The following is a 26,273-nucleotide window of genomic DNA, read 5'->3' on the forward strand; positions in this document are numbered from 1 at the left end:
CGGAACTGATCAACGCTCACTATTCTTTCGTATTCTCCTTGTTTAAGGATTTCTGCAGTCTGAAAGCAAACGGAGACATCATTAGAAGGTGTTTCGAGGAGAATCCTATCCACAATCCGTTCGTCTTAGAAAACACCATTGTTGTGAGGCGGGCATAGTCGAGATAGTCCATTGTAGAGATAACGATGTCGCCCCCGGATGACGGGCGCTATTGAATCAGACCCTCGATAAAGCTTCTAATATAGCCACGGGCCCCCATTATTGCTTCATGCGCCGTTCAAATAATGTATAAGATCATACATGGCGAAACGTAGGATCGTCGCGCAGAAATGGTTTAAACTCGTTATATTTTTCTGGGGTGATCCGTTTCGCCCTTCGGATGCTGGCAATTGCGACGGAAGTCCCTTTAGTTTCCTTCCCTTTTATATTCTCCAGGAACCCTTTATCGACGGAATGTTACAAGTTGAAATGCAGCTCAACAGAAGACCATTATAAAAATGCTAATTTATTGCCCCCTCAGACAGCGATTTTTGCAGTTGAAAGTACATCTTATTATTAATCCCGAATGACACGCATTCAAATAAGAATTTTTACGTCAATTTCAAGTAACATTTTTATATACTTCTGTCCTAACTCGGTGTTAATCGCGACCAAAGTATAAGAAAGACTTATTGAAGTTGTGTCTTATTTTTTGAACGTATGCAATAGAATTAATTATAAATTTGTACAATAGATGTAGTTGCATATGGATCTGCTTAGATCGAGGTGTTTACATCTGAAGCAGGTTGAGATACTAATCGAGGTCTTATTGTATTTGCCAGAAACCATTCGATCAGTGATCTAACTCAGAGCAATTATTATCATTATTATTCCGTAAGAAGCAGCAGCGTTTGTTATCGAACTTGAAGATTCCTCGGCCGAAAGTTATGGCCGTCTCGGTAACCTGCATCCTCGTTCTCCCCGATGCCAGATAAAAATCATTTACGTCGGAGAGCGAGATCGGTGATTTATACGTCGACGAAGTACTCGAATGGTATTCGGCTCTCTGCGGACCGGCAAGTGACTTCTCACTGTCCTCGTTTTTTTTTCTTTCTTTTTATTTTTATCGATTCGCCGAAGAAATTACTCTTACACGCTATCTCGCGATAGTTCGTTCCCGGCGAAGCGTCGCGAAGTGGGAGAATTATGCGTTTGTGTTCTATGAAAGGCCAACCACCAGTTCCCGGGGTCTCCTTTCGGCTCTTGTCGTTTGTCTTCCTCCGCGATAGAAGCAAAGTTTCAAAGACCCCTCTAAGTTGCGTCTCAAGCGGCTACGGGCGAACGCCTCCCTAAATTTTCTCGCTGTAGGAATTAATGGCCAGGGCAGATTCGAAAATCTTCGTTAATCTCGCGCGGCCGTCCGACAGGATCTACGCCCCGATAGTTTGCCGCTGGCAAATAGGACCGATTCGCCGGAACGCCTTGCGATTACGAGAAACCCTCGCCTCTAAAGCGATCGCAAAATCACGTTCGTTAACGCGTTCCGTACGACAACGAAAATCTCAATTTTACTCCACTTGCCTTGCGAATGATCCGTACGAGCAGAGGAGACGGTAGGAATATGAGATTTTATTTTTTAATCGAGAAATTCTCAGAATTGAATGGAAAAATTGAACGTAGAAATTTAAGGAATTTCGTATGGAACGTGTTGCGCAGACATGAATATTGTGAATCGCGCAAGCACGCATTTAAACTCGCGAAAATAAAGGTACATTTAGATAAACGTTGGACCAATAAAACGGGAAAGAAATAATTTTTTAATCAATTATTATTTTTAGACAGTCAGGAGTCTTTCTTTTTAAAAAAGACCCCGAAGTTTGAAGCAATTACTGAGGAACCTATTAATAAACGTCCCGTGGCTACCATCTCGACTTCCACGGTAAACTTCGTGAATCTTTAACGATTATCGAGTTGTCATAGGAGATTCTGGAGAACTGGAACAGCAGGTCAGCTTTTACTTAGTCAATTTTGGAGCACGGATGAACACAATTGTTTAATCACGTACATAGCAAAAGTTGAAATTATAGCTATCGGGTGATACGTTACAGTAAAAAGTCTTTATTTGAGGGATGGTATGGGATAGAGTAAAAGCAATGACGAAAAATCACAGAAGGATGCTTGTCATGGGTTCGTCTAGTACCGTGCAGAAGTACGCGCAGTATATGTATAATTATTACCTCGTCCGCGTTTTAGCATTCGTGCAAATACGAGTGCCATTACCTTCCTTTCCAAACTAACCGGCTTCCGTTTCCCTATATCAACCGCTCCGGAATATTCGCAGCTTCGCATCGGCAGGATCAAAGGTCACAAAGACCTTTCCTAATTAACTGCTAGTTTCCGTCCCCTGTCGCCATAATTCAACCGTAATTAATTTTTCTGCTCTTGCCATTTTACTATTACCCTTTGAGAGTCCGTTCATGAATTTCACATGAATTTGCATCCCTTCCAAAAAAAAACTTTCCCCTTAGCAGCGACGTTCTATAATTCCCAATAAATTATTTTTCCGAGAATATTTCCGGCTCGATGGTTTCGTGGATCTTCTTCGTTCGTTACGAACGAAGATACTGCCGGTTCTTTTTTTCGAATCATTCTTAATCTCCAACATTTCATTCGCAAAGTCTCGCACGAATCATATTAGACGGTTTAAATAAGATTTAGTGAAGTTCTTCGCTGACTATAACATTTCAATGGAGTCTCTCGTTTGTGACAGACGCGCGAAAGTCTTTCGTTTGCGGTGAAAACTTTCTTTCCTCGTGAAGCTTAATTCCACAAGGAAAAATATGTAAATTTCCTCGAGTGTTGCCATCATACGCAACAGTATACTATTTCTCATCGAAAATCTACTAATGCCGGGGTAGTTTCACACCGAAGGGTAGAACCGGCTTGCGGAAATTCTCACGAGCACCTGAACCCGTGGATGCAGGTGTTTCGGTACCAATTCAATAATACGCTGGTGTGGTTCTTAAATGTCTAATATTTCGCTATCTCGCGCTTCGAAACGTTTTTATTACGTCAAGGCGGGATTTCGTTTGCTGGAAAAATTGATCTCGCGACCTATAATTGAATACGTTTCTCTTCGCCGAGCAACAATATTTTATACTACATTTTTCATTCCAATAGCGAACCGTCATTCCGTACTTTTATTCGCCTTCTATAATTGGATCATGTTCAGCAGCGATAATTGTGGAGCATAAATTATTCAAGTAGCTCGCGATAGGTCAAAGTTTAATTAAAACAGCCATTTGAGTAAGACTTTCTGCGCCACGTGTTAACTGAACGTTACAAGCTACACGTGATTTTGCTAACTGCTTCTTAACGAGTCATATGCGTGGCGCGAGGTGCCATAGTTGATCGTTCCTCGTTCCCCTTTGATTAATTGCAGGTCTCGTCCAGTTCGTTGTAATTTGCCGACTGGGAAAAATTCAAACGGATACGCGACCCTCGTGCAAAGATGAGCTACAAACGTGGAACGATATTTTTCAAGATGTCTCCGACTTTGGGAATATCGCGTACTCGTCAGCTATGCGTGCCATTGAATATGCTTAAAAAATTACTTATTCTTTCTGCTTAGCTTATTTTCGAAATGGACTTTCTAACAAACGCCGTACGAGAACATGTTATTTCCCGGAAAATTGTCGAGATTAGGTACATAAATACAATAAGGGTATATCAAAGATACTCAAGATAGTTTCAAAATATTCTGATAATCTCCTTGATGAAGCTCGCTTTGCTACTCGCTATGCATAACATGCCCAGCGACGTCGATATCTCTGTACAGGATGTACCCCGGTCACGTCGAAGGAATGTCGCTAGTTTAGCTAGTTTGAGAAGTGTGCAAATGTTAGGTATCTTCGTCTAAGACGGATGAGAATAGAACTATGCTACAATTACACACTAAATGTTCGGGGATTTATGCTTCTGTAATAGAGATTCCTCAGGATTCCGGCATGTCTGTTGGGAACACGTTGCACCGGTCGTCGTGCTGGTGCGTTCTAGAGAACTATGGGAATTTCTCATTTGCTCAACGGAGGCTGCCTCGCAAGCAATCACACACACAATTGCAAAGTCCGATGCGGCAAGTTCGACTCTCTCTCTCTCTCTCTCTCTCTCTCTCTCTCTGACCGCTTTAACTCGCAGCTAGCAAATGTCGGCGCGCAATCGATGGCCATTTTCAATTCGCAAATCGGATCGACGCTTCGCCAATTATTCTGCTTTAGTTATTGTAAAACCTCCGATTACTCTGGGGGATCGTGTTATCATTTGGCGCGTTACGAACGGAACACGATCAAATGTAAAATGAAAATGGACGATAACAACGTGAGGGATCTATATATAATACATATAAGGGTTGAAGGGTCTGCTTAGTTCGACGCTCTGATGTTTGGGAATTTTGTAAAAGAAAGACATCGAGTATTGTGATTCTAAACTCGGTACGTTTATTAACAAATATACGAAGAATGTTTGGAAATTTTTTTTTTCAACGAACAATAATTTTCTTCGGAGTTACAGTTGAAAAAGCTGCGGGAATCGCAGAGAAATAAATTATTTTACGGCGCGTGGAACGGAAAATGGGAATATCAGTGTTAAGAAAAGTAACAGAGAGTTTCGAACCAGATCCCGTATCGGTCGGGCGTAATTATGCTCGTTTCGACCAGGGCCTTTTGTGCGAAACCCGCGAGTACAGTTGACCGAAGTTGCGTCGGCGTATGCAGATTTCAGCGATGTCTAAAGTTTTCAAAACAATCTCGGCGACACACGGCAACTATTTTCGCGGCTCGCAGCCCAATTTGCCGTGAACCCAGTGGGGCCATTACCAGCCACTCGAACTAGGAATGGCGATCAAAGTTTAATTGCACCCTTATCGAGCAGTTATACCTGCTAACAAACTGCAACTTGCGCGGCACCAATTGCCGTGACGAACTATTTACTTCGCTGCCGCGCAAATGCTCCGGAGCGCTAACTTTCTCCCTCGCTGTAATGATTGTATGTTGCTCCGTCATGTCGCGCTTCAAACCGTACATATTTCCGAAATATGAAATCCGAGCTCGCGACTTTAAAGCACGACAAAAGCTAATAGAGACATTGTGTTCGCACGGATAAAAATGCTTCGATAGGATGCTGATCATTTATTGGTCCTGCACATCGAATTATACAGATTGAATTTAAATGTACAACATTGGGGACAAATGTATCGAGGCAAACATTTATTATAATTATTCGCCATTCTCCCCTTCGAATCTATTTATAAAAGATTCAATCTTGAATAAAGTAACAGATTCGATAAATTCTGTAGAATACGTACGCGAACTTTCTCCGAAAATCAATCGAAATACTGAAATCAAAAGCAGAACGAGAGAACCACTTATTTGAATACATCCGCTCGGCACTGCATACGTTAGATAGATTGTTCATCGAACAAAACGAATAGATCGTGAGTCTTTGATGTTGTGTAGTTTCCATCAAAATTCCGTGTATACCATATAGATATTGTAAATAGTGTCATTCTTACCATACAGTATAGTTGCAGAGATAAGACATCGTTTGATCTTAATGATAATGTAAAGATTGTGCCGATCACATTTATTTGTTGATGCTCGTGACGATAGATTCGCGAGTCCTGAGCAATAATTTTTTACGTGTAATAGAAATTGTCGTTGATCACTGGTGTAAAAACTGAATCTCGATCGTATATTTATATGCTAGGTTCATAGTGTGCAGCGTAGGTAAGTAATAAACCAATCGTGTTTAACCTCCTGGACATTTTCGCGTGATGTCCTCGTCTCGATCGCGGTTCGACAAATCGTGTACGTGTATATGTGTACATGTGATTGAACACATCTGGACGAACTTGAAATTAACAGCGTAAAGTTAGAGAACTTCTGAGTACATAGTACTCAAAATATCGTGCACAGTGTCACATAAGGGATTTAGTAATCGCACGTTATTTCGTATTTATACGTAACGTACGCTTCTCGATAATAATAGGTTTGTTCTCTTTGGAAACGCCTAGTTCCGGAACAAACGGAAAATGTAAAAATATATATGACAACGTGTATCAAGGTTTTCTTCAGATTGCATGAAGACGACGGGTAAAGCTCTGGTTTCAATTATTTCGTTTCTCATCGACCCGATCGTTTCATTTGACTCGTTTCTGTTGTCTTTGGCGGTATATGTCGTTCGCTGGTGGTGGCGGCAGGTCCTCCTCTTCACTATCGTCGCCACCTAAGCGCGTTCTTCTACGTTTCGATCCGATACTGACTCCGTCATTGCTCTCGTCGACGATCCAGTGCACTGATTTCGCGAGGTCGAACAATTTTGTGTCGCATCCGTTATCCGCTATCGGTAATGGAGCTGGAAACCAGGTGCAACAATCTTTGTCACAATAACTATTGAATTGCTTAATAATCAAAGAGAGTTTGGATTAAATAAATATGTAGAGGACACAAAAATTATACCATGGTCTGGTAACTGAATTCTGTTGAAGACGTCCATGAGCAAGTCCACCGCTACAAATGGTCCCCTGAAACAACCAGGTGGTGGGAGCATGGTACAAAGTTGTGCTGCTGCTGGCGGCAGCGGAAAAGAACCACCTAAACAACCGAAAAATTTAATATTAAAGCTTTCGATATAATTTTGATCGGATGATTGGTTTAATAGAAATACTTACCGGGAACTGGATGTTCTCCAGGTAGTGGGTTCACTTTTGGTTTATACGGTATCATTTGTGACAAATCAGGTCTGGGTAAAGATGCTATAGCTTCCTCCGGATCTGGAATTCGTGGTAACGCACCAGCGGTGCTCCTGGTAACGCTGGATACTTCCATATAGCCTATAGATCTCAACTCCATTGCAGTACAAGGATATAAATCCAAAAACTTGTATCTGTCTACTAATTGTGCAGTTTCCTTGCCCTCAAATTCTTTGATCTACAATTAAAAATAAATTAAAATTATCGGTAAAAATTCATGAACTAAAAATTAAATATTTTATTATTAAAGAGATTTTTGTATACTTTTTCTAAAACTGCACTGCGCCTCTTTTCGACTTTAACAATGCTAGCCAAATCTCCAATATTTGACTCGAATTCTAAGAAGCGATTCCATATGTCACTGAAAGAAAGTTTTATGTTGTTAGTTATAAAATGAAATTGTAATTTATTATTTGTAAGTATAGGTTACGTACACTGATTTCTCCGGTTCTAAACTACCAGAAGATAAAACCCTCTCAAACAGAACTCTGGTGTTATTGTCCTCTATAATGTGAGACGAAAAGTTATAGAAAAATATACGAAACAAAAATATTGCTCGCAAGCAGGTTCGGGCATCTTACCATTTAAATGCGATAAGTAGTCGATGTAACAAAGTATGTAATCAGGATTGTCTCCAAATTTTTTTAAACCTAACTCAAATATCCGAAATGCAATATTTTTGTCTTTAGTGCAGTAATATTCCATTAATGCAGCAGCAACGTATACATGATGTTTGCATCTTGGATCTTCTCTGGCTCTTTTAAAAACTGTTCTAGCAGATTTTATACCCTCTGCGCGCCTCGCGAATTTCATGTACTGTACATATGCCTGTAAAACATATATTAATTATATTGTTACGTTAAAAGACATATAAATGTTAACATTAAAAAAGCAATTAATACTAACCAATGTGGGATCGATATCGGGTATGTCGAGAAACTTTTGATATATTTGATGAACTTTTTCGTATTTCACTCTCCCTTCCTCAAAATCTGCGTGTGCGAAATATAACAACATATTCTTCGATAATAGCGTGCTAGTTGCCCTTTCGAACATTGTAGCCGCTTCGTCACTTAAATTTTTCGCAGCGTTTACATCTCCCTTCTCCGTTAGTATCTTTGAACTTAATTCTAAGAAATGTGCTGCTTGATGCCAGACTGCTGGATGATGACCCAAGCACAGTAGACACTGTTCGATGGCAAACATTACTCTTCGAGCAACCAACGAAGTGTCTTCTGTTCTTAAGGGATTACTACGCTCCCACGCGATATATTTTTTCCATAATTCAACCTGCATAGTGTAATGCGAATTCCATACTGATGAAACGTTCCTTCTACAACAAGATTAGAGAAGTATACCTGCTTAACTTCTTCTGGGTGCCCAGTTGGAGGCACGCTGGGAGCGCTTCGATTTAATCCTCTAGTTACAGCTTCCAATTCCTTGGCGACCCGTCTCGCGTTCATGTAATCTCTGGATCGCTCAATTGCCATTTTCTCTGCAATTATTGGATTAATATTTTGTTCAAACGCCATGTAGTCTTTCCATAATTGTTCCATATTTATCATAGGATTCACAACACCGCGTTGATATACCTATAATTTGTAAACGTTAAAAAAAACAGTTGCATTACATTGATACATGTTTCTACGGATTAATTACCTTGCGAACTGCGCTAATTTTTTGATTTTCAGCGTATGAGCCAACTGCTTCTACGCTTTTCAAGAACATTACATAGTCGTTCCAAATACTATAAGAATGGATATCCATTCCAATTTTGTCCAACGCAAAATCGTACGCTTGTGCCATTTTCTCCCTATGAATGTGTTATTGTTTACTCAATCATCATAATGGTTCATTATAAAGTCCTTATAAATACAAACACTTACTTATACGTCGCGAGACTGGCTTTCGTTTCTTTGACATAAGAAAGGTAAAGTTTCCACAACTCAATATTTAAGATTTTCATGAGGCACCTTTGGAAAAGCTGTTAGAGAAAAGAAGTATTTTAGAGGCAACATAAAAAGATAACATACCACCAACATGAAGTTCACTTGAATGTGTTCGCAAGAAACATATCTACCACCTTACTTACCCAAACAGGCAAGTCTTTTATTTTTAATACACATATACATTTAACCATTATTACTAATATTAATAAGAATCACATCGAAAAGATCAGGAAGCAGAAATTCAATAATTTATTGATGCAAAATTCATAATACAATCGCTACAACAATGTTTGTATATAACGGGAGAAATAATAATGCACCAATGCATCAAGATAGAAATGGTTTATTACATAAACATATAGTTTATCCGGTAATAATTCAGAAAGAAATTTTTCTTCAGACACGAGATTGTAAAAGTAACATAAAACAAACCCCTTAAAATAAAAAAGTTTCTTTATTTTTTGCAATCGGGGTGATAATATAATAAACATTTGACCTATGTGGGATCGAGAAATGAATGATCCCGAAACATGACAAAAAAATTTAGACAGTGCGAAGCAACATAAGGTGACATAAATATTTAACTCACTAATTGTGACTCCATAACATAATAATTACAAAAAAAATGTTTAAAAGCATATATCACCTTATACTACCTCTGTGTATGTTTCACAATAGTTGAGAATATATCTCAAATATTGTGTAAGGGGAAGGTAAGTTATGTAATTTCTCAAACTCATTTGGGAACCAAAAAGTACACTACCAAGATCTATATCATTTGTGAAAACACAATTGCAGTTGCACTACTCTTCTATTTGAATATTTGTTTTTGATTATTTTCTTTTGCATTAGAACCAATGGATGTTGTACACTTTGTGTACTGAAAATTTTATGCCATAAAAAGTAACACGATCCAAGCACAGTAAAAAGTGTGTTGCAGGAAGGAATATAAGGCTGTTAGATTCAGGAAGCTGCCTTCATAAGATGAAGTATGCGAACATTATACCATCTTTACAGTTTGGCATGTCAAGTTTAATGCATTTGCTACATACATTTTTAATAATGTAGTACTCAACAAAGAAAACAACCTCCCAAATGTATCAACAGATCAATCATTAATCAATGAAATATTTGCTTATGGTGAAGTATTGTTTTTATTCACCTCATATAATATGCAAAGTGCTCAGAATCACATTGTATGATAATATTCGATCACAATGGATTAATAAATCTGTTATCTGTAATCCTACCGCACTAAGAAAATCAAATTAAAATTTTTTAATATACCACTGTTAAGTAAGAAATTTTCCTATTTCATAAGGTGGTTACTTGAAGTCTATAAATTATTCTTTATTATTCATAAAACATGCATTTAAATATAAGTTTATATTATAGGAAAAACTTCACTCAACAGTCTTGATTCAATTTTAATACTGAAGATCGTTTGTGTGTAACTTCAAGTGAGCAATTTAAATAGTACACATAACTAGAAATTTAGCAAATATAAAATAATTTCGTTAAATTTTGAAACTCGGACAATTAATATTAACATACCTTTTCCACCTTTTCAAAGTTGCGCATTTTCATCTGAAACATTCACAAAAATTATAAAATATAATTTCATCTTGGAAGGTAAACATTGATCTAAATGGATCGTTCGATGGTGATTTTATTATTTTATGATCTGCGTTATTTGTACATGATATTTGTGATGGAAAAACTGTATAAACATTACCTCTTGTTCTATATAAATTTTCCAGTAACGACCAGCTGAAGGAAATACTGTAACAAGCTTCTCAAAGACTGGCCTCACTTCTGTGATAGGTCTGTTTTGTGCTTCCCGAATGAGGATGCTCCATGCTTCCAGGTCATAAGGCGATTCATCTACTGTTTTTTGAGCACGTTGCAATTTCTCGTTTCCCCAGTCCTACACGAAAACATCGAACAAAATAATTAATTATGCAGAACTTTAAATATAACATAAAATACATTGGCACAAGAAATTGAGGTTATGTACGCCCACTGTGAATTATCCATATACTATAGAATACACTTACGAATTCCGTTTTATCGTCCGTCATTTTCTAACACTTTCGACGTTGTTGGTGCCCTGTAATAAGAAAAAAAACTTCCACGTATAAACGAGAAAGACAAGTGAAAATTCTCCAACAGCCAACTCACAATTGCCTTTTATCTCGAGAAAGCAGCACAATCCAAAACTTCGATTGCATTCGATCTATCGTTCATATAGATAAGTCACCGAGTTCTAACTTATGACAAAGAGGAAATGAGAGAGTGTTCACGCCCGGGATTTCGGTGTCCCTAGTATAGTGCTGCCCCCTAGTCGCGTTTTTAGCCTGGATAGACCCAAGTAGACCAGAGTAGACTAGGCATGGGATTTAATTGGTCCGATCCCAGGCTTTTTCGAAAGCTACACCCCCTTGTCCTGGCCGCGCGTCTCGCTCCCCGTGACTGTCCAAGTTCACGAACCACCTCAGGCCCGTACAATATGAATTGCGCGTGGCGCATTAGGGCGACTCTCGTATGGCTCGAGGTGACTTGAGAACTTGGACCGTCACGGAGAGCGAGACGCGCGGCTGGGTCAAGGGGGCGTAGCCCTCGAAAATGCCTCGAGGATTGCTATTAATTCTGGTTCAAATTATATATTTTTATTTGATGTCATTGTATTATATATTTATAATTATCTTATACAATATTAATACAATATTAATATGTTTCATCGAATGTCATGGTAGCCGTCGCACATTATAGCCGTCCAAAAATAGTGCGTGGGCGGAGGAAGCACCGAACACATTCTGAAGACATCCCATGGTCTCGAAAAACTCTCAGGAGTCGGAGGTATCTATGAATGTTCCCCCTACATAAAAAGAAAAAAAAAAGATCCCTGAGGAGATTACTGCAACCGGATACCCAAAGTAAACCGAACAGTATTAGAGTTCCAAGCCGTTGACCTAAATAGGGCCCTAGATAATCGGGTCACGAAAATATGTAGATACGAAGATAGATACATACTGGGTTTGATAACACACCATTTGAAACAATAATAAACGAATGAATACAAAGATCATATGGTTAATTAGAGACTTTTATTATTAGTATAAATGGTATAAAGTCGAATACAATTAACAAAATCATATTCCGGATGACGGAGCAGATACATTTCTATTAAACATAATTTCTTTTACTTCTTTTAATTATATTAACTTATGGAAAACTCAAGAGCAACGTCAGTAGTGTAGATATCAGAAGATATTTCCGTGATAATGAATATGCTTGAATATTATACAGGCACCACACTCCTATTACATCCGGGTTTTGTACTTAAAAATAAATACTATCACCTACTGAGAAAAGGACCTCTTTACTTCTTTTTTTATACATTTGAAAGGCACGATAACGACTAGGTAGAAGTAAATGATACGCCAAAAATATTTCGGTCTCGTTAAGAAAGATTCCTGGTGCTACTTATTCAACAAAATAGTAATTAACTCTGATAGTATCCGACAAATTATGTTTTGTACGATGTGCAAGTATATAAATGCAATAAATCGTTTCAATCACCGTGAAACATTTTGTTAAGTTTGATTTAACCATTATATATTACAGAATAGTTGTCTTGTTGCGTTGTACATATCTCTAAAGTACAGTAATACCCCAAACTTGTATACAAATATTCTTTCTGTTAATCCCACGAATCCTAACTATTGAGAACTATGAAACAAGTACATAGTAGGAACTCTTTGTATTTCTTAATCGTTGTCAAAACTTCTCACACCATAAAAAAAGATTCCTGGTGAAAATGATGTTTATGTTATCTCATACTAAGCGAATTGAACTATTTTGCGAAAATATGCGTCTCATTGGGTTGAACATTTTTCTAGCATACTATTAAAAAGGTTAAATCAGTTTATGCATAAAATTGTTTACAATTGTCAAAGTTTTTACAAACATAAAAACATATTACTTAACTAAATCATATTATTCTTAAACTTATTTTATATATTTTCATCAGGAAAATGTTATATATATATATATTGTCACATTCCGTATTCTTCTCCCACTCTCCCCTCGTTTTACGCGTGAAATAACTGCAAACCATACACATTACTAAATACGTACACAGACTGTTCCGAAATCGTGTACAAGTTTTGAGGTATTATTGCATAAAGTACTAATGGTGTCGTGAATTTCTCTTTTTCATCTCTTCTTTATTTTCTTAAGCAAAATATATATATCAATCGAGACATTTTTTATATGCATTTCTTATGTGTGTGTGTGTGTGTCGACAAAACTAGAGATTCAGTTATTTGATATCGAATCTCGTAAAATGTCTTCCTGTACCTTTCAAGCATTTTTAAACGTGCTGTTGTTATTCTTAAGATTATGCTTCTCTTAAGATTACTTTTGTGGACTTGTTTTTACATAAGGCAACAGAATTCATCTCCCCGTGGATCGCCCTGGAACAGAAAAAAGAATCACATCTCTGTAGAATAAATCAAATACGTATCGTATCGATTAACCCAGGCAGCGTAACGCGACTACATACAATTATTACGCCATGTTCATTAGTTACAACATGTTTATAGCACGGATTAATGAATGAAATGAGATCATGCGTGTTCATTTGTGCATGCATATAAACATGTAAATATATACACACACTATAATGTGTTCACGCATGTACATGATTATTACGCTTTTAACTTTATAGGATGAAATATTATTCAATATGGTTGATAAATATAATTTAGCGCCCAAACCTATCTTCAATGTGACTGGTTAGCAATGTACCATAGAACTACTATTGACATCACGTTACATATGGTACCAATGATGATGTTTTGATACCGACAGATTTATTTATTAATTTATATACCTAAAAGACAATGTGGTTAACTAATGAAATGTTCACATTTTACGATCACATTATCTTGAAACACTCATGATGTTTTAGTGAAGCGTGAGCATGAAAATAAAATGCTGTGAGGAAGAAAAAAAAACAAAGCCAAATAATTTCTTGTACTTGTAGAGCATAGTATATTAACCATCGTCACCTATTTTAACGATTGATAAGTTGAAAACAACTTACATAAATCGACCCATCAGTACCATTCGATCGCTCAGTTAATATGGGTAGAGATATCTTCTCTATGGAATAAGAAGATGGCGTTGATAACACACACCCCGAATTTATCATATACTTATTTTTCATATATTTAACAATAAAACTAACAAGAAATAAACTACGAAACTTTCGAAAACAAATTGTATACATCAAATGTTTACTAATACTCTAAAAAAATTTAAATACTTTATAGCCACATTGTCTTCATTAATTAAGCTTATAACCAAACCGAAGAGGCCGCTGCAAACGTTCGAGTTAGGTTTCACTCTACATATTTGTGATCAATTATGAAGTTTATAAAACCATAACTATTGATTCTAAGGAAATATAGCATTTTAATGTCTCAACTACGGTTCAAACACAACAAAATTGAATTATTTATTTACCTCTTGATGGTGAAGTTCCTCAGACGATCGGAAACCTAAATTTTCCCTATGCCGAGATACGGTTGTGGACAGTTGTTGCCTTTTGCATTCTGATGTGGCCATTTCCTGTGTGCAAAGTAAGGCATTTTTAACATTTGTTATGACGATTATATCGATAGTCACATATTGATTGTAATAATTATGACTTACTTCGCCGTCGTTATTGAGAAGTGCAGTTGTCATAGTATCTGCTGTGAACCACTTCTGACTTTTCATGACAATATTTGACGGTGGTTCGTGGGAAGCGCCAATATCTGAAGACCACACCATTACTGTTGCCCCTGCTTCTATTTTGGCAGTACGGTGGAATTTAAATACTGTTTCCAAGGAACCAGCTTTGCGGATAATTTGCCATCCACTGAGACCTATTTCCTACAGAAAACAGAAATAATTTATATAATCGATATTAGTGTGTTTGTAAGATGGAACAGTAACCATTTTCATCTTAATATATTCACAAAACTATTTATAATTTACAAACGAGAGATCATGTTTCTTTGTACAATTTTTAACAATTGTAAATGGCACGTTTTATCTTGAACTTACCTTGTTGCCTTTATTAGTAAGTTTCACAAATCGTCCTTGAGGATCAGCTTCTGTGATTTCTATATCCCCTCTAGCAGATCCGCTTATACTGTAATCAGTACTACTGCGTTCTTCGCTTTCTTCTAACAAAGTACGTTTCCGTTTGCCTCCTCTTAGCGGTGTGTGTCTTGAAGGAGTGCTTCTACCACTTGGTGCTGCTGAACTTGACTGCGTAGGATGAATATTTAATCTGTGAAATTAAACTAAATCGATTAGCTATGCAATCCTGGAATTTGGAACATTAATTATTACGTACACGTTGTTGGAATCATATTTATAAACTAATGTTATAATACCTTGCTTCCTCAGACTCCAAAAGTTTACGATATGCTGCAATTTCCAAATCAAGAGCTACTTTAATATCCATAAGATCTTGATATTCTTGAAGTTGTTGAGCCATCTCATTACGTATACGTGACAATTCTGCCTCCAGGGATGCCAAATTTTCCGCTTGGCGTGTCCTCTCATTTTCGCGCAGATTTTCTAGATCTCTGCATAAAATATTATATAACGATTATAAATCCATACAATGAATTAACATAAAGTTATAACATGTGTTCCATAAATATTACCTGATTCGTGCATTAAGAGCATTATTAGTTGCTTCAAGTTCATTAATCTTTTGATTAAGTCCCTCGATCTTTGTTCTTGTCTGTCTCAACTCCTCAACAGCTAAACTAGCAGCTCCACTGTTGCGCTGAGCATGAGCTGACAAATTTTTAATTTTATTCTCATACAGTAATTCAATTTCTTCTCTATTAGCCCGCATCTGTCCCTCATATTGTTCTCGCAATTCTTGTAAAGAGTTTTGGAACTTAGCTTCATATTGTTCAGCAAGACGACCATCTATTTCTGAGATTTCAATCTGAAATATTCCATAAATTAGATGAATCCTAAATTAAACAAATTTATAATATTTAAAGGATAAGTGAAATGAAATCAATAAAATGTATATTAAATAAATATTATATAAGTAATCATTAAAAAATACTAGTTACTTTTATTATTTTAGTTTTAAAATACAAACCTGTCGTTTTGTTCTTGTTTCTGTCAATTCTTGTTGATAAATTTGATCTTTGAAACTGATATCTTCTTTCAGACTCTGAATACTATTTTGCAGAACAATACGTTGTAAAGTTTCTTCGCTAAGATGTTTACGGGCATCTTCTAATAGTGCTTTTAATTTTTCTACTTCATCTTCCAATTCTTTCTCTTTGTCAGCTAACTTTTTACGGTCTGCTTGAGAATGATTATACTGTGATTGCAAATCATTATAACGAGTCTCGTATAATACTAAACTTCTCTCTGCAACTTGCAGATCCACAAGTTTTTTATCCAATCTGAAAGAAATGATTAAATGTTTACAAGAGTTATTAACTAACATAAATAAAAGATTTGATATCACAATCTAATTTAGTATATCCAATGTTCTGATATGTTAAACTTTAAACCTCAATAAATTCAAGATAAGGCCTTTTAACTTAAATTATGTCGGTAAAATATGCAAACAAAAGAAATGTTATTACACGTACATGCATATACATTATGTATGTCATATACAATATTTAAATGTTTTTGGCCGTTCTTTTACCACCAATATCAGACAACGTGAAATTTTGTGTATAATTTAAACCGTACGCAAAAGGAATGAATGCTGTAACAAAATTTCGATCATTCACGAGATTCCGGCAGTCACGAAGAAGAGGTAAGCTTGCGTGTTTCTATTTCAGGCAACGACCCACATCGAGAATTTTTTCCGCCGTACTGTCTCGGTTCGCCTTAATATTCCGTTACCCTAAAACTTGCAGCCTATCAATACATATTATCTGCTCGTATCGTTTAAACAAAAGAAAAACAATGATTCGCGTAATGTTCCACTGTTACACGAAACATTTACGTAACAATAATGATGCGTGTAAGAAACGGTAAAACAAATGTATGTAGGTTTATTCGATATTGACATTTACGAGGAGCAGTTTATTAATTGAACATAAATTTTACGTATGTCGAAATGTTTGCTAAAAAAAATGTCGCGTTTGCATTTCATACAAGGACATATACGGTCTGTCGTCATCGCTATTCCTTTTACGAGAATCGTCTTTTTTTTCGCGACTGCTACAGATGCAAGGTTGGCGTCGCACGCTCGCTTCGCGCGATAGTATCTGCCAGATAACTACATAAATTATTATTCCAACGTAATTTTGAATTATCGCGAGTCCAAAGTAGAACTGAGAATAAAGAATTAAAAGTGAGAAAAACGAAGATGCAAAGACTACGAAATGTTTTAGCTTTTCTGACGGTAAATGCAGAAATTTTCATGGAGCGTCGGCTACGTGATACAAAAAAGCGAATAAGGCGGGGGGTATTCGTTGACAGAACCCCTAGCGGCGTCACCCAAGATGGCCGCACGCTTTTAACCCGGATTTAGCCGTTATTCGAGGAAATGTTTCTTTTTTTAACAACCTGTTATGTTATAATTGTCCATTAAAATACGACAATGCAAAATTTAGTTTGAATCGAATATATTGTATTGAACACATACACGGTTTCGTATGCTAAAACTCGTACGGTCTTACTTTTGCCCGTCGCGCGCCGCTTCATTGATCATAGGAAATAATATTTCCCGTTTGTTTCAGGATTCTACTCGTATTTTTATCGATTGCTCAACGCTCTCTGAAAGGAGGTCAATGTTTTCAGTCGAGGTTATACACGCGGTTTGAAGATGACATCACCGCCGCATAGTATGCGTGACGCAATCGGTTGTAGCAACGTCACGTTTCAAGTTAGGCACACCCAAATATTCAAAAATTTCATGGTTACACCCTTTTACGGAAACTTTGCTATCTTCTGCATGTTTTCGAATTATACTTTAATCATATGTTTAAACCAAATAACACGATACGAATCCAGTTATTTTACTCGGAATACTTTTTCCTTGTCGATATGACAGAGAACATTCATAAAACTGAACGCACGCTATAAATATAGCTCGGTGTGTACCTTGAAAATTCTTATCATTGAGCATTTACTTCAACAAACTGTGAGTGCAGCAATATCAATTCTGTTCGTCTCGATAACGTGACGCATGCCGCGATTCTTTGAATGAATATGTTAGATTGGTATGCTTGTGTGAAAATACTTTTTATGACTAGCATATCTTACAAATGTAATCAATTGCTATTCATACATTATGTTTCAAATGTTTCAAAACTTATTGTATTTACATTAAATTTAAAGTAACTGGTATTACTTTTGTAAGATTTTTAAGGTTGACTTTTGTAAGTAACTGGTGTTAACTTTGTAAGATAGATTTTTTAAAAAATTGAACAACTAAAATAAATACAAAGTATACTGATAGAACATAGTCTACAAAGTTATGATTTATTGTTAACACTTGTTATTTATAAGTTTGTTATAACACCAAACTAATGCTACTACAAAATAAACAGTGGCATGCATCTCATGAAATATTCATGCAGACAGGAAACAAGAAATTATAGAAGTATGTATAACATGTCAATATTTTGATGTTGTAACTAACAGAACGTAAGCAAACTTAGCTGCATAAGCATAAAATGCAATATTAATTACCACATATCATGCTACGATAATTATTATACTATTTTCATGATATAAACTGAACATGTGTGCAAACAGGCACAGATAGCATTTGAAATACGTAGATACATGATAAGATGTTTAGAAATATGAAAGAATCACTTATCATGTAAAAATGACCTTCTTAACTCTTTAATTGCTGTGCCTGCCTTTGGAGCATAAACCCATTCTGTTAATACTTTCCTTATCTCATAATCTGTTGACATACGGTTCAGAAATCTATAGAAAAGTCTACTATAATACGAAGTGTGTACAAAGCATGGGTTACTATACACACTGTATCAAATTTGTGATAACTTATCCTATACTAACCGTTCGAACTAAAATATTTAATCAAACACAGAGTCTTGTGTAACAGACTCGTAAAAGTGAAATAGTGCATCGATTAATACATTCGTGATACATATTAATTGAACAAAATCACGAAATAAGAGAGAACTTACTTAGCTTTTAGTTCGTTGTTGGTATCCCACAATCGTTTTGTGTCAATCTCGAGTTTCGCTCGTTCCTTTGCGGTGTCGTCCAACAATTGCCTTGCCTCCGACAATTCATGCTCATACATCACCTTTATGTTGGATACTTCGCGGGTGATAGTTTCCTTGGTGGTCTCAACCTCCCGCGATAATCTGGAATTCTCCGATTCCAAATGTCGCACTTTGTCGATATAACAGGCCAATCGGTCATTTAGATTCTGTAAATCCTGCTTCTCTTGAAGACGAGAGTAACGCGTCGGGCTTAAAGGACTACCCGGCCTCTGACCGATCGGCGTTGACGTGAATTGTGGCGACTGCACGCCGCTGGTCGAGCCCGTCGTGCTCTTCTTTGCTGCTTTCGTTGACATTTTCTCACGATATTCGATCCTCTTTATTGCACTATCACTGATCCCTCGCACTATCGAGTCATCAACTTGGTGCACGATAACACCGTGTCCGTGAAAGACGCTCAAAGCGATTTAAAAAAACTACCGAAGCCCAATCTTCTTGCCTCAGTCAACGGAAGAACTGTTTAGCGGTGACGCCAACGTTAACGAAGCAACCTCCTTACATACATCCTTATATTGCGTTAGTAAACGCAAGAGAGCGCTCTGATAGGTCGCGCTTGAGCTCGTACTCGTGCCACCAACCAATTGCTCGCCCTTTTCTTCGATCAGCGTACCAATGGGAAATAGTTTATCAGTTGTAAAGCGCGTTGATCATAAAGACTGCTTTCACCAGAAATTCTACCGCGAAGGAACAACATAGGATCTGCAATTCAAAATAGAAATTTCATAGGAAGCTATTGCATATATCTATGTTTTGAAAACGAATGACTAGTACGTTCGCTTTGTCGTAAATGGTAACGTGTAATGATTCTTTTGTGCTGAATTAAATAACGAGAACACATTTTTTCAGTGCGCAAGCATACTGAAAATACGTGTAAATACAAGTAGATTTCCCGTTTGGTAGTAGATTGCCGTTTTCAATTTTCAGTTTTTAAACATATGTATTTTTTATAATATATTACGTACCTTTAAGTACTTACGTACATTTTTTATCCCGAAATTTTACATAATGCATTATTTCCATTAAAATCGATTAAAGTAGGTAAATTTAGGAATGATTCGCAAGTGTTATGAAAAAATCAATTAAGTAAGTATTATATATACATGTATATATATAAAATAATTGCAATAATGATAATAGCGTGAACAATCATAAAGAGTAGGAATATGATTTACGACAATACAGGCTGTTATCATCTATTCTACAATATATTTTATTCTTCATATAGTTCAACGTTTTAAAAGTTTAAATATTAAAAGGATACGATTGAAAACAATTTTAAATATAATCAATTGTTTATTTATACTGCTCACTATTTTAAAATAGTGTAAATATTCGTTGTAATATGTAAATATATATGTATTTACATACGCATGTTGGTATGTTTGTAACATTTAAAGCTCCGAAATTATCACTAGAGGGCAGTGATGGGATATTGGACGGTTTTTTCGCGCATGCGCGGCGATTTTAGCGTCAGTAAAGTAAAAAGTTTGGCAAAAATGGGGTACTTTGGTCACCCCGCAGAATTTCGCAAAATTTGTTATGATTTGATTTTGCCAAGAGGAATGTATAACATGTGTATGTCAATCAAACATTAATAATAATTTACCAAAAATTTGTAGCATGCTTGTCTCGTCGTTTCGTCCTGGACTTTTCCGATATCTTTCCGTCAATAATAGTACCCCACTACTTTCTCCATAATATAGATACGTTACTGCTTTTGGACGCGTATGCGCGAAAAAACCCGTACAATATCCAATCACTGCTAGGGGGCAGCAGAATCGAAATTTTTAAAATGTCTGTGGCAACCTTAGACGTTAGTGTTGTATGTGCGCAAATATTTTAGAAAACAAGTCATTTCTGTTCATAGTGATTACTTGTAAGAAATAAATGCTTTTCATGGACAAGAAAAAGTTTCTTTTATGTTTCTTCTTTCAAGAGAGTGTGTGGGAAGATATGTGATAACATTGTTTGCAATTAATTCTATCAAATAATGCTATGATATTTTATTAAGTTTTTACGAAGTAATATTTAATTTATGCGAGGAGGATTTAATACTGTTATCGAAATTAAACATAAGAAATGCCAATGCATAAAAACTTAAATATGTGCGATCTTATAGATTTAAACAGTCCAGATAGAAAGGACTTTATAAGTAGTAGACTTGCATCACCTTTAATACCTGTTCCTACAGATACGACAAACGGCAATTGTAATAATCGTATCAATAATGCATGTTCTCTGGTGACTGGAAAACGTGATAGTTTGGAGAACAATCCTTTCGATATGGTGCTGCATAAAACTACAGAGTACATCCAGAAAAAGGATGACCCGTTCGAGGTAGTTCTGGAAAAGGCACTTAAACCAAAATATAAAAAAAATCCATCATCCAAGACATGTTCTGTTGACTTTACTGATGACTATGACCTCAAACGTAAGAAGAGGTCTCCGAAATTAAAAATGAACAAGACATTAGATGAAGCTTCGATTAACAAGGAACTAAGTCAAACAGATGTACTTGCCCATAAAATATCTAACAAAGGTATAGAGTTTAAGTTGAAGAAATTTGACATTCAAACCGATGATTTAAAAAAGTCCACAGATACTCCTCTTAATTTATCATCTTTAAAAAATGAGGACATTGTACCTACTATACAAATTGAAGATACTAATTTGTCAATTTTAAATCAATCAATAATGAATGATACATTGTTCAAAGAAGAAAATGATATCTGTAGTGACAATTCGAATAAAATTTCAACAAATTTAAAGGAAGATATAAATAATATTGACTTTATTCCACCATCTATTGCATTATTAAAACTGCCAAATCTTCGACGTTCTTTTTCACAAGGTGAGAACGTGTTACCAAAAAGGCCACAGCATTTGAATTGGACATCAATGACAGAAAATATACAAACTGAACAGGAAAACAAAAGTGGCATGTTATCTCCACTTGATGTTTTAAATGAAGCCTTTTTGAAAAGCAGAAGCACTGGAAGTTCCGTATTTTCAAGTTTAACAAGTATTTCTTCCATAGCTACATTAAATACTACTTCTCCTGTAATTAATGCATCATTAATGTTATCAAATGGTACGCTGAATAGAACATTTTTGGAAAGCTGTTCATCTGAAAAATCGGATGATGCAAATAAAATCAATTCAACAGTATCAAGTTCAAAGGGTTTGATAAAACCAGTAGCAAATCATTTAAATAAAACAAGGTCTTCTATATCTGATTTAACAGACCGACTCAATAAACTTAAAGCTAAAACTTCAGAACTTCATGTTCCTGAAAATACTATGAACCAAGATAATGAAACCACTTCTACTTTTTCTAATGATATTAAAGAATGTGTGACTGTGATAGAGAAAAAAGAGGAATGTGATACAAATAACAGGCTAATAGATGTTGATTTATTTTCACCAGAATCAAATTATAGTATGGACCAATGTAAGAGTTCTATTTCAGACACGTCATCGGATTCAGTATTTCTTGTAAGTTTTCTCCACTGTTCGTCAGAAATGAAATAAGTAATATTTACTTAAAATTTGCAGGATGGAAACAAAATCAATCAATCGATACTCCATGAAGCAAAACTTCTTGCTAGAACTTTTGAAGAGATGGCTTTAAAAACAAGTTCAGGATGTAAGTTTATATTATTGTAATTAATAAGATATGAAAATAATAATTTAAGAATCTATAATATTTGTTTCATAATTTAGCAAGCATTGATGACTTGATTACCAACAATCCATTATGGGCATCTGAGTTACTTCCAGCATTTGATGATGAAGTTGATAATTTAATTGAATTACCTACATCTCCTAATATAAATAATGTAAATTCAGACCATGGAAAAGTTATCCATTATAAAGATAGTGTTTTACATGGAAGCGCGAATGAAAAACCTATTGTCAATAAATCTACAGAAAATATGAAAGATTTAGAGAAGGAACTAATTGATCCAATGCCTACTGAAAATCGTGTGTCAGCTGCAACACTTTTATTGGATCTTAAAAAATTGATTAAAACGGAAAATAATACGGAGGCAAATCAGTTATTGGAGAATTTAGAGAAAGCTTTGTGTATCAATTGTGAAAGTAACACCGAGTTATTAACTACTTATCTTAATTTAACTAATAATTTAGCAAAAAGCCCACATAAATCAAACAGCAATTTAGAAATAAAAAATGTAGCAGAAACTAATATGGAATGCAGTCAAGAAAATAACGTTACCTGCGATTTGTTAGAGAATGTTAAAGAATCAGCATTTGGTAAAAATTTAAATAGTAACAATTCAGACATTGATAAATCCTCTGCTAATAGTCAAAAATGCTTAAAAGAAATTAGTAGTGAATTAAAGGAGTCAAACGAGGAATTAACTATAAGTAACGAAAATAAAGAAAAAGATTCTGATGTTCAAAATGTAAATACTGAAAGTACGTGCACAATGGAAAGTAATAGTTCCTTAAATGAGAACGACGTAATGGAACTTCTTACAAATATAGGAAAATTACTCACTGGGCAACCTCGAGAACATTCTACAGTTAATTTCCTTAAAAATTTTGAAAAAGTTCTACATTTGGTTTCTAGTAACGGTAATGTAAATGAAAATAAAAAAACGGTTAATAATGATGTAGAAATTGAGAAAATATCGAAACCATCTAAATTAAAGTATGAAAATAAAACGCATTCTTCAGTTTTATCAAAATCCGCCAACAGATTGAGTTTGGATTTGGAATCGAAGGTAAGTATTTTAATATGAGGAAACAGTCACAAATGTAATTCAACTAAAACATTTATTTAATTTCATAGAAACAGCCAGTCAACAAACCTGAAACGAGAAAGAGTATCTCGGTATTTCAAACTCCACCAATTAAGACTATACCAAGCCCATTATTGTCCAAGAGGAAAGGTGCAAGTCAACTCAAACAAGTTACAAAACGGTTTCCCAGTGATCCTGGTTTCATTGGTCCAGTATCGAATCAAAAAACTATCACAAATGATAATAAACATAATTCGTTACGAGGTAGTATTAATAAATTAATGTGTTAAACGTAAGTAAGTTATTATACGGAAGTAATGAATTACATGTATTTACTTTTAGACAAAGAAACAAAGTCAGTTACAACTACGAATTTTGACAAAGAAAAGTCTACGGTGATTGGAGCAGTTAAAAATAAGTTAAAAAAGAAAGTTGGTGGAGACGTAATAAACAAAAAAGGTCCAATGAAAGCTATTCTTCCTATAGGAAACATGCAAAAGAGAGGTATTTCGATGTAATAATAACCATTGAAACAATGATTTTTTAAAAAGAATAGTGTTAATTTTTTTAAAACATTTTTTATTTTATAGACTCTATTAAAAAAAGAATAAATCTGTCCACTGATACCACAACGCCACCCAAGACTGATAAAATAATTAGTAGTACACCTAATTCGATTAATCAAAGTTCAGTAAAAAAACCTACGCGGCCTTTAAAACCCGTAGCTTCGTCAACACCGGACGCTCAAAATTCAAAAACCAGGAAAATACCATCGCAAACAAGTAACAACGTAAATAAGCGCAATTTTGGATGTGATATTTCGCCCGTAACTACACGTGTCAATGCTAATAACAGTAATGGTGCAAACTACAGTCCAAAAAGGTACGTCTAATTTATTTAAATTTACATTTTTCCATAAGAGTTACAACGATGATTTATTTATTTAAGGTTTGGCAAGATACCATCACCAAAAAGGACAACTCCCAAGCGCTGTTCAGTAGATTCTAGTATTCCAAGATCTCAGACTCCTCCTATCCATAAAAAATTAAATTCGTCATTCGACGTTAATCGTTATGAACGATTGACCGAGTCGCCGCAAGGTTCATTATGTAAAGTGTCCAGCTCTCAAAAGAATTCGCCCATTTCTTTAAAGAGGAATGGTAATAATACGCAACAAAGTCCTCTGAGAGACAATAATAAAGTCCTACACAAAGTGAAACCAAAAAATTTGGTATATATATACTATGTCTTATTATGATCGAGCAATTCAAAGAAATATGCATAATTTACAATAATTTATTTCTCAACAGATCTCAAAACTTCGACGGCACAGTGTTGGTAATAATATAACAGAAAAAGAAAATGCCTATATCTAACTTATGAAAAATATGATTTTATTATCAACGATAATTGTAATTAAACATTTGGCGTGAGTACTTTCTACTTTTATAATTTTTGTAACTATGTATTTTACAATAAAATATTTGTTTTACCTATAAAGTGATTATTATTTTTAGTAGGATACTATAAAGAGAATTGTATCCCTTCTTTTGCATTATGTTATAAAATAAATATACAAATTTTATTAGTTTACCAGACCACTGTTCCTACGTATATGTTTCCTTATTAAACACATACAAAGTTTGGTCTAGTACCACTGAAAAACATAAACCTACGTAATTATAAGGGGATTATTGTTAAAACAATCGATTGGAAAGAAAAGATATTTAAACGCGCCACGTGCCGCACGTAACTTAAGATTTTCTTACGATCTGTTGCGTCAGATCCGTCTATCTGAAAACAGGCTCGAAAGGGAGCTACTCGGCCGGGAACGAGGACACCAGCGCTAGGGAATGGCGATACGTCACGGTCGTTTCTGAAAGCACAGACGCAGTGGCGTATCACGCGTAAATCATTGACAAATCACGCTTTTCTTTTTCAATTCGATCAGCAAACAAAATACATTTCATTTCGCAATCCACAGTACCGTTACATCGTCATGAAATTCTTTAATCCCATGGTACAACGACGAGCATTTAAAGTCCGTAAAGGATATCAAATTTTAAACAGAGGAAATGTACCAAATCTTACGAAAGGAACGGGGAATCAATACTCCGCGTAGAAGAGTAACATTTCTATCGTTCAGTTCAAGCGAACGTTAAAATACTCCGGGAACAGAATTCTACGGGAACCGTTCTCTAGGCACCGAGTAAAATTGTCCGAAAGGAAAAACGATTGAGTTCGGTGAAAGCGATGCGCAGAAGCCGGTTCCTTGCAGGGGTGCTGGCGTAGGTATCGCCGCGCCTGCACGGACCCGTCCCCGCAAAAAGTGCGCTCCGCGTGCTCCGTACTCCAGCGGCAGTCCGTCCACACTCGCGTGTAGCCGCACCCGGCTTGGCGCTCTTCGGTTTTCACGAAATAATTCGCAGCGGCGGCCGTGAAGAAGGCTGCT

At 35.8% G+C, this 26,273-nt stretch overlaps 3 protein-coding genes across 5 annotated transcripts; 1 reads left to right on the top strand and 2 right to left on the bottom strand.

Annotated features, from left to right (window-relative positions):
• Nucleotides 1-4,452: 4,452 nt before the first annotated feature.
• Su(f) (cleavage stimulation factor subunit su(f)) lies at nucleotides 4,453-11,060 on the bottom strand. The gene is made up of 14 exons (XM_076786612.1): nucleotides 10,918-11,060; nucleotides 10,794-10,846; nucleotides 10,472-10,663; nucleotides 10,291-10,323; nucleotides 8,674-8,771; nucleotides 8,447-8,600; nucleotides 8,146-8,379; nucleotides 7,694-8,077; nucleotides 7,369-7,615; nucleotides 7,222-7,291; nucleotides 7,052-7,148; nucleotides 6,707-6,965; nucleotides 6,495-6,629; nucleotides 4,453-6,390 (listed from the first exon to the last, which is right to left on the bottom strand). Exons 2-14 carry the CDS (start codon nucleotides 10,815-10,817, stop codon nucleotides 6,176-6,178), a joined length of 2,142 nt encoding a protein of 713 aa, XP_076642727.1. The 5' UTR covers nucleotides 10,818-10,846; nucleotides 10,918-11,060; the 3' UTR covers nucleotides 4,453-6,175.
• A 764-nt stretch (nucleotides 11,061-11,824) lies between these two features.
• LOC143353360 (lamin-C) lies at nucleotides 11,825-19,549 on the bottom strand. 2 transcript variants are annotated; one of them, XM_076786620.1, is made up of 9 exons: nucleotides 18,954-19,549; nucleotides 15,920-16,232; nucleotides 15,465-15,757; nucleotides 15,189-15,383; nucleotides 14,854-15,082; nucleotides 14,458-14,679; nucleotides 14,269-14,373; nucleotides 13,847-13,905; nucleotides 11,825-13,214 (listed from the first exon to the last, which is right to left on the bottom strand). In XM_076786620.1, the coding sequence occupies exons 1-8, from the start codon at nucleotides 19,349-19,351 to the stop codon at nucleotides 13,882-13,884; spliced, it is 1,779 nt and encodes a 592-aa protein (XP_076642735.1). In that variant the 5' UTR covers nucleotides 19,352-19,549; the 3' UTR covers nucleotides 11,825-13,214; nucleotides 13,847-13,881. The 2 variants fall into 2 exon arrangements, with proteins under 2 accessions (XP_076642735.1, XP_076642734.1); XM_076786619.1 differs by lacking the exon at nucleotides 13,847-13,905.
• A 1,302-nt stretch (nucleotides 19,550-20,851) lies between these two features.
• Nucleotides 20,852-25,292, top strand: LOC143353352 (uncharacterized). Of its 2 annotated transcripts, none has more exons than XM_076786602.1 (8): nucleotides 20,852-22,550; nucleotides 22,611-22,701; nucleotides 22,779-23,803; nucleotides 23,872-24,085; nucleotides 24,164-24,325; nucleotides 24,547-24,703; nucleotides 24,770-25,052; nucleotides 25,132-25,292. In XM_076786602.1, the coding sequence occupies exons 1-8, from the start codon at nucleotides 21,135-21,137 to the stop codon at nucleotides 25,195-25,197; spliced, it is 3,414 nt and encodes a 1,137-aa protein (XP_076642717.1). In that variant the 5' UTR covers nucleotides 20,852-21,134; the 3' UTR covers nucleotides 25,198-25,292. The 2 variants fall into 2 exon arrangements, with proteins under 2 accessions (XP_076642717.1, XP_076642716.1); XM_076786601.1 differs by having other exon boundaries at nucleotides 24,412-24,703; nucleotides 25,132-25,290.
• The last annotated feature ends 981 nt before the right edge of the window (nucleotides 25,293-26,273 follow it).

This window comes from Halictus rubicundus, chromosome 4 (genome assembly GCF_050948215.1).
Source record: "Halictus rubicundus isolate RS-2024b chromosome 4, iyHalRubi1_principal, whole genome shotgun sequence".
Taxonomy (NCBI): Eukaryota; Metazoa; Arthropoda; class Insecta; order Hymenoptera; family Halictidae; genus Halictus; species Halictus rubicundus.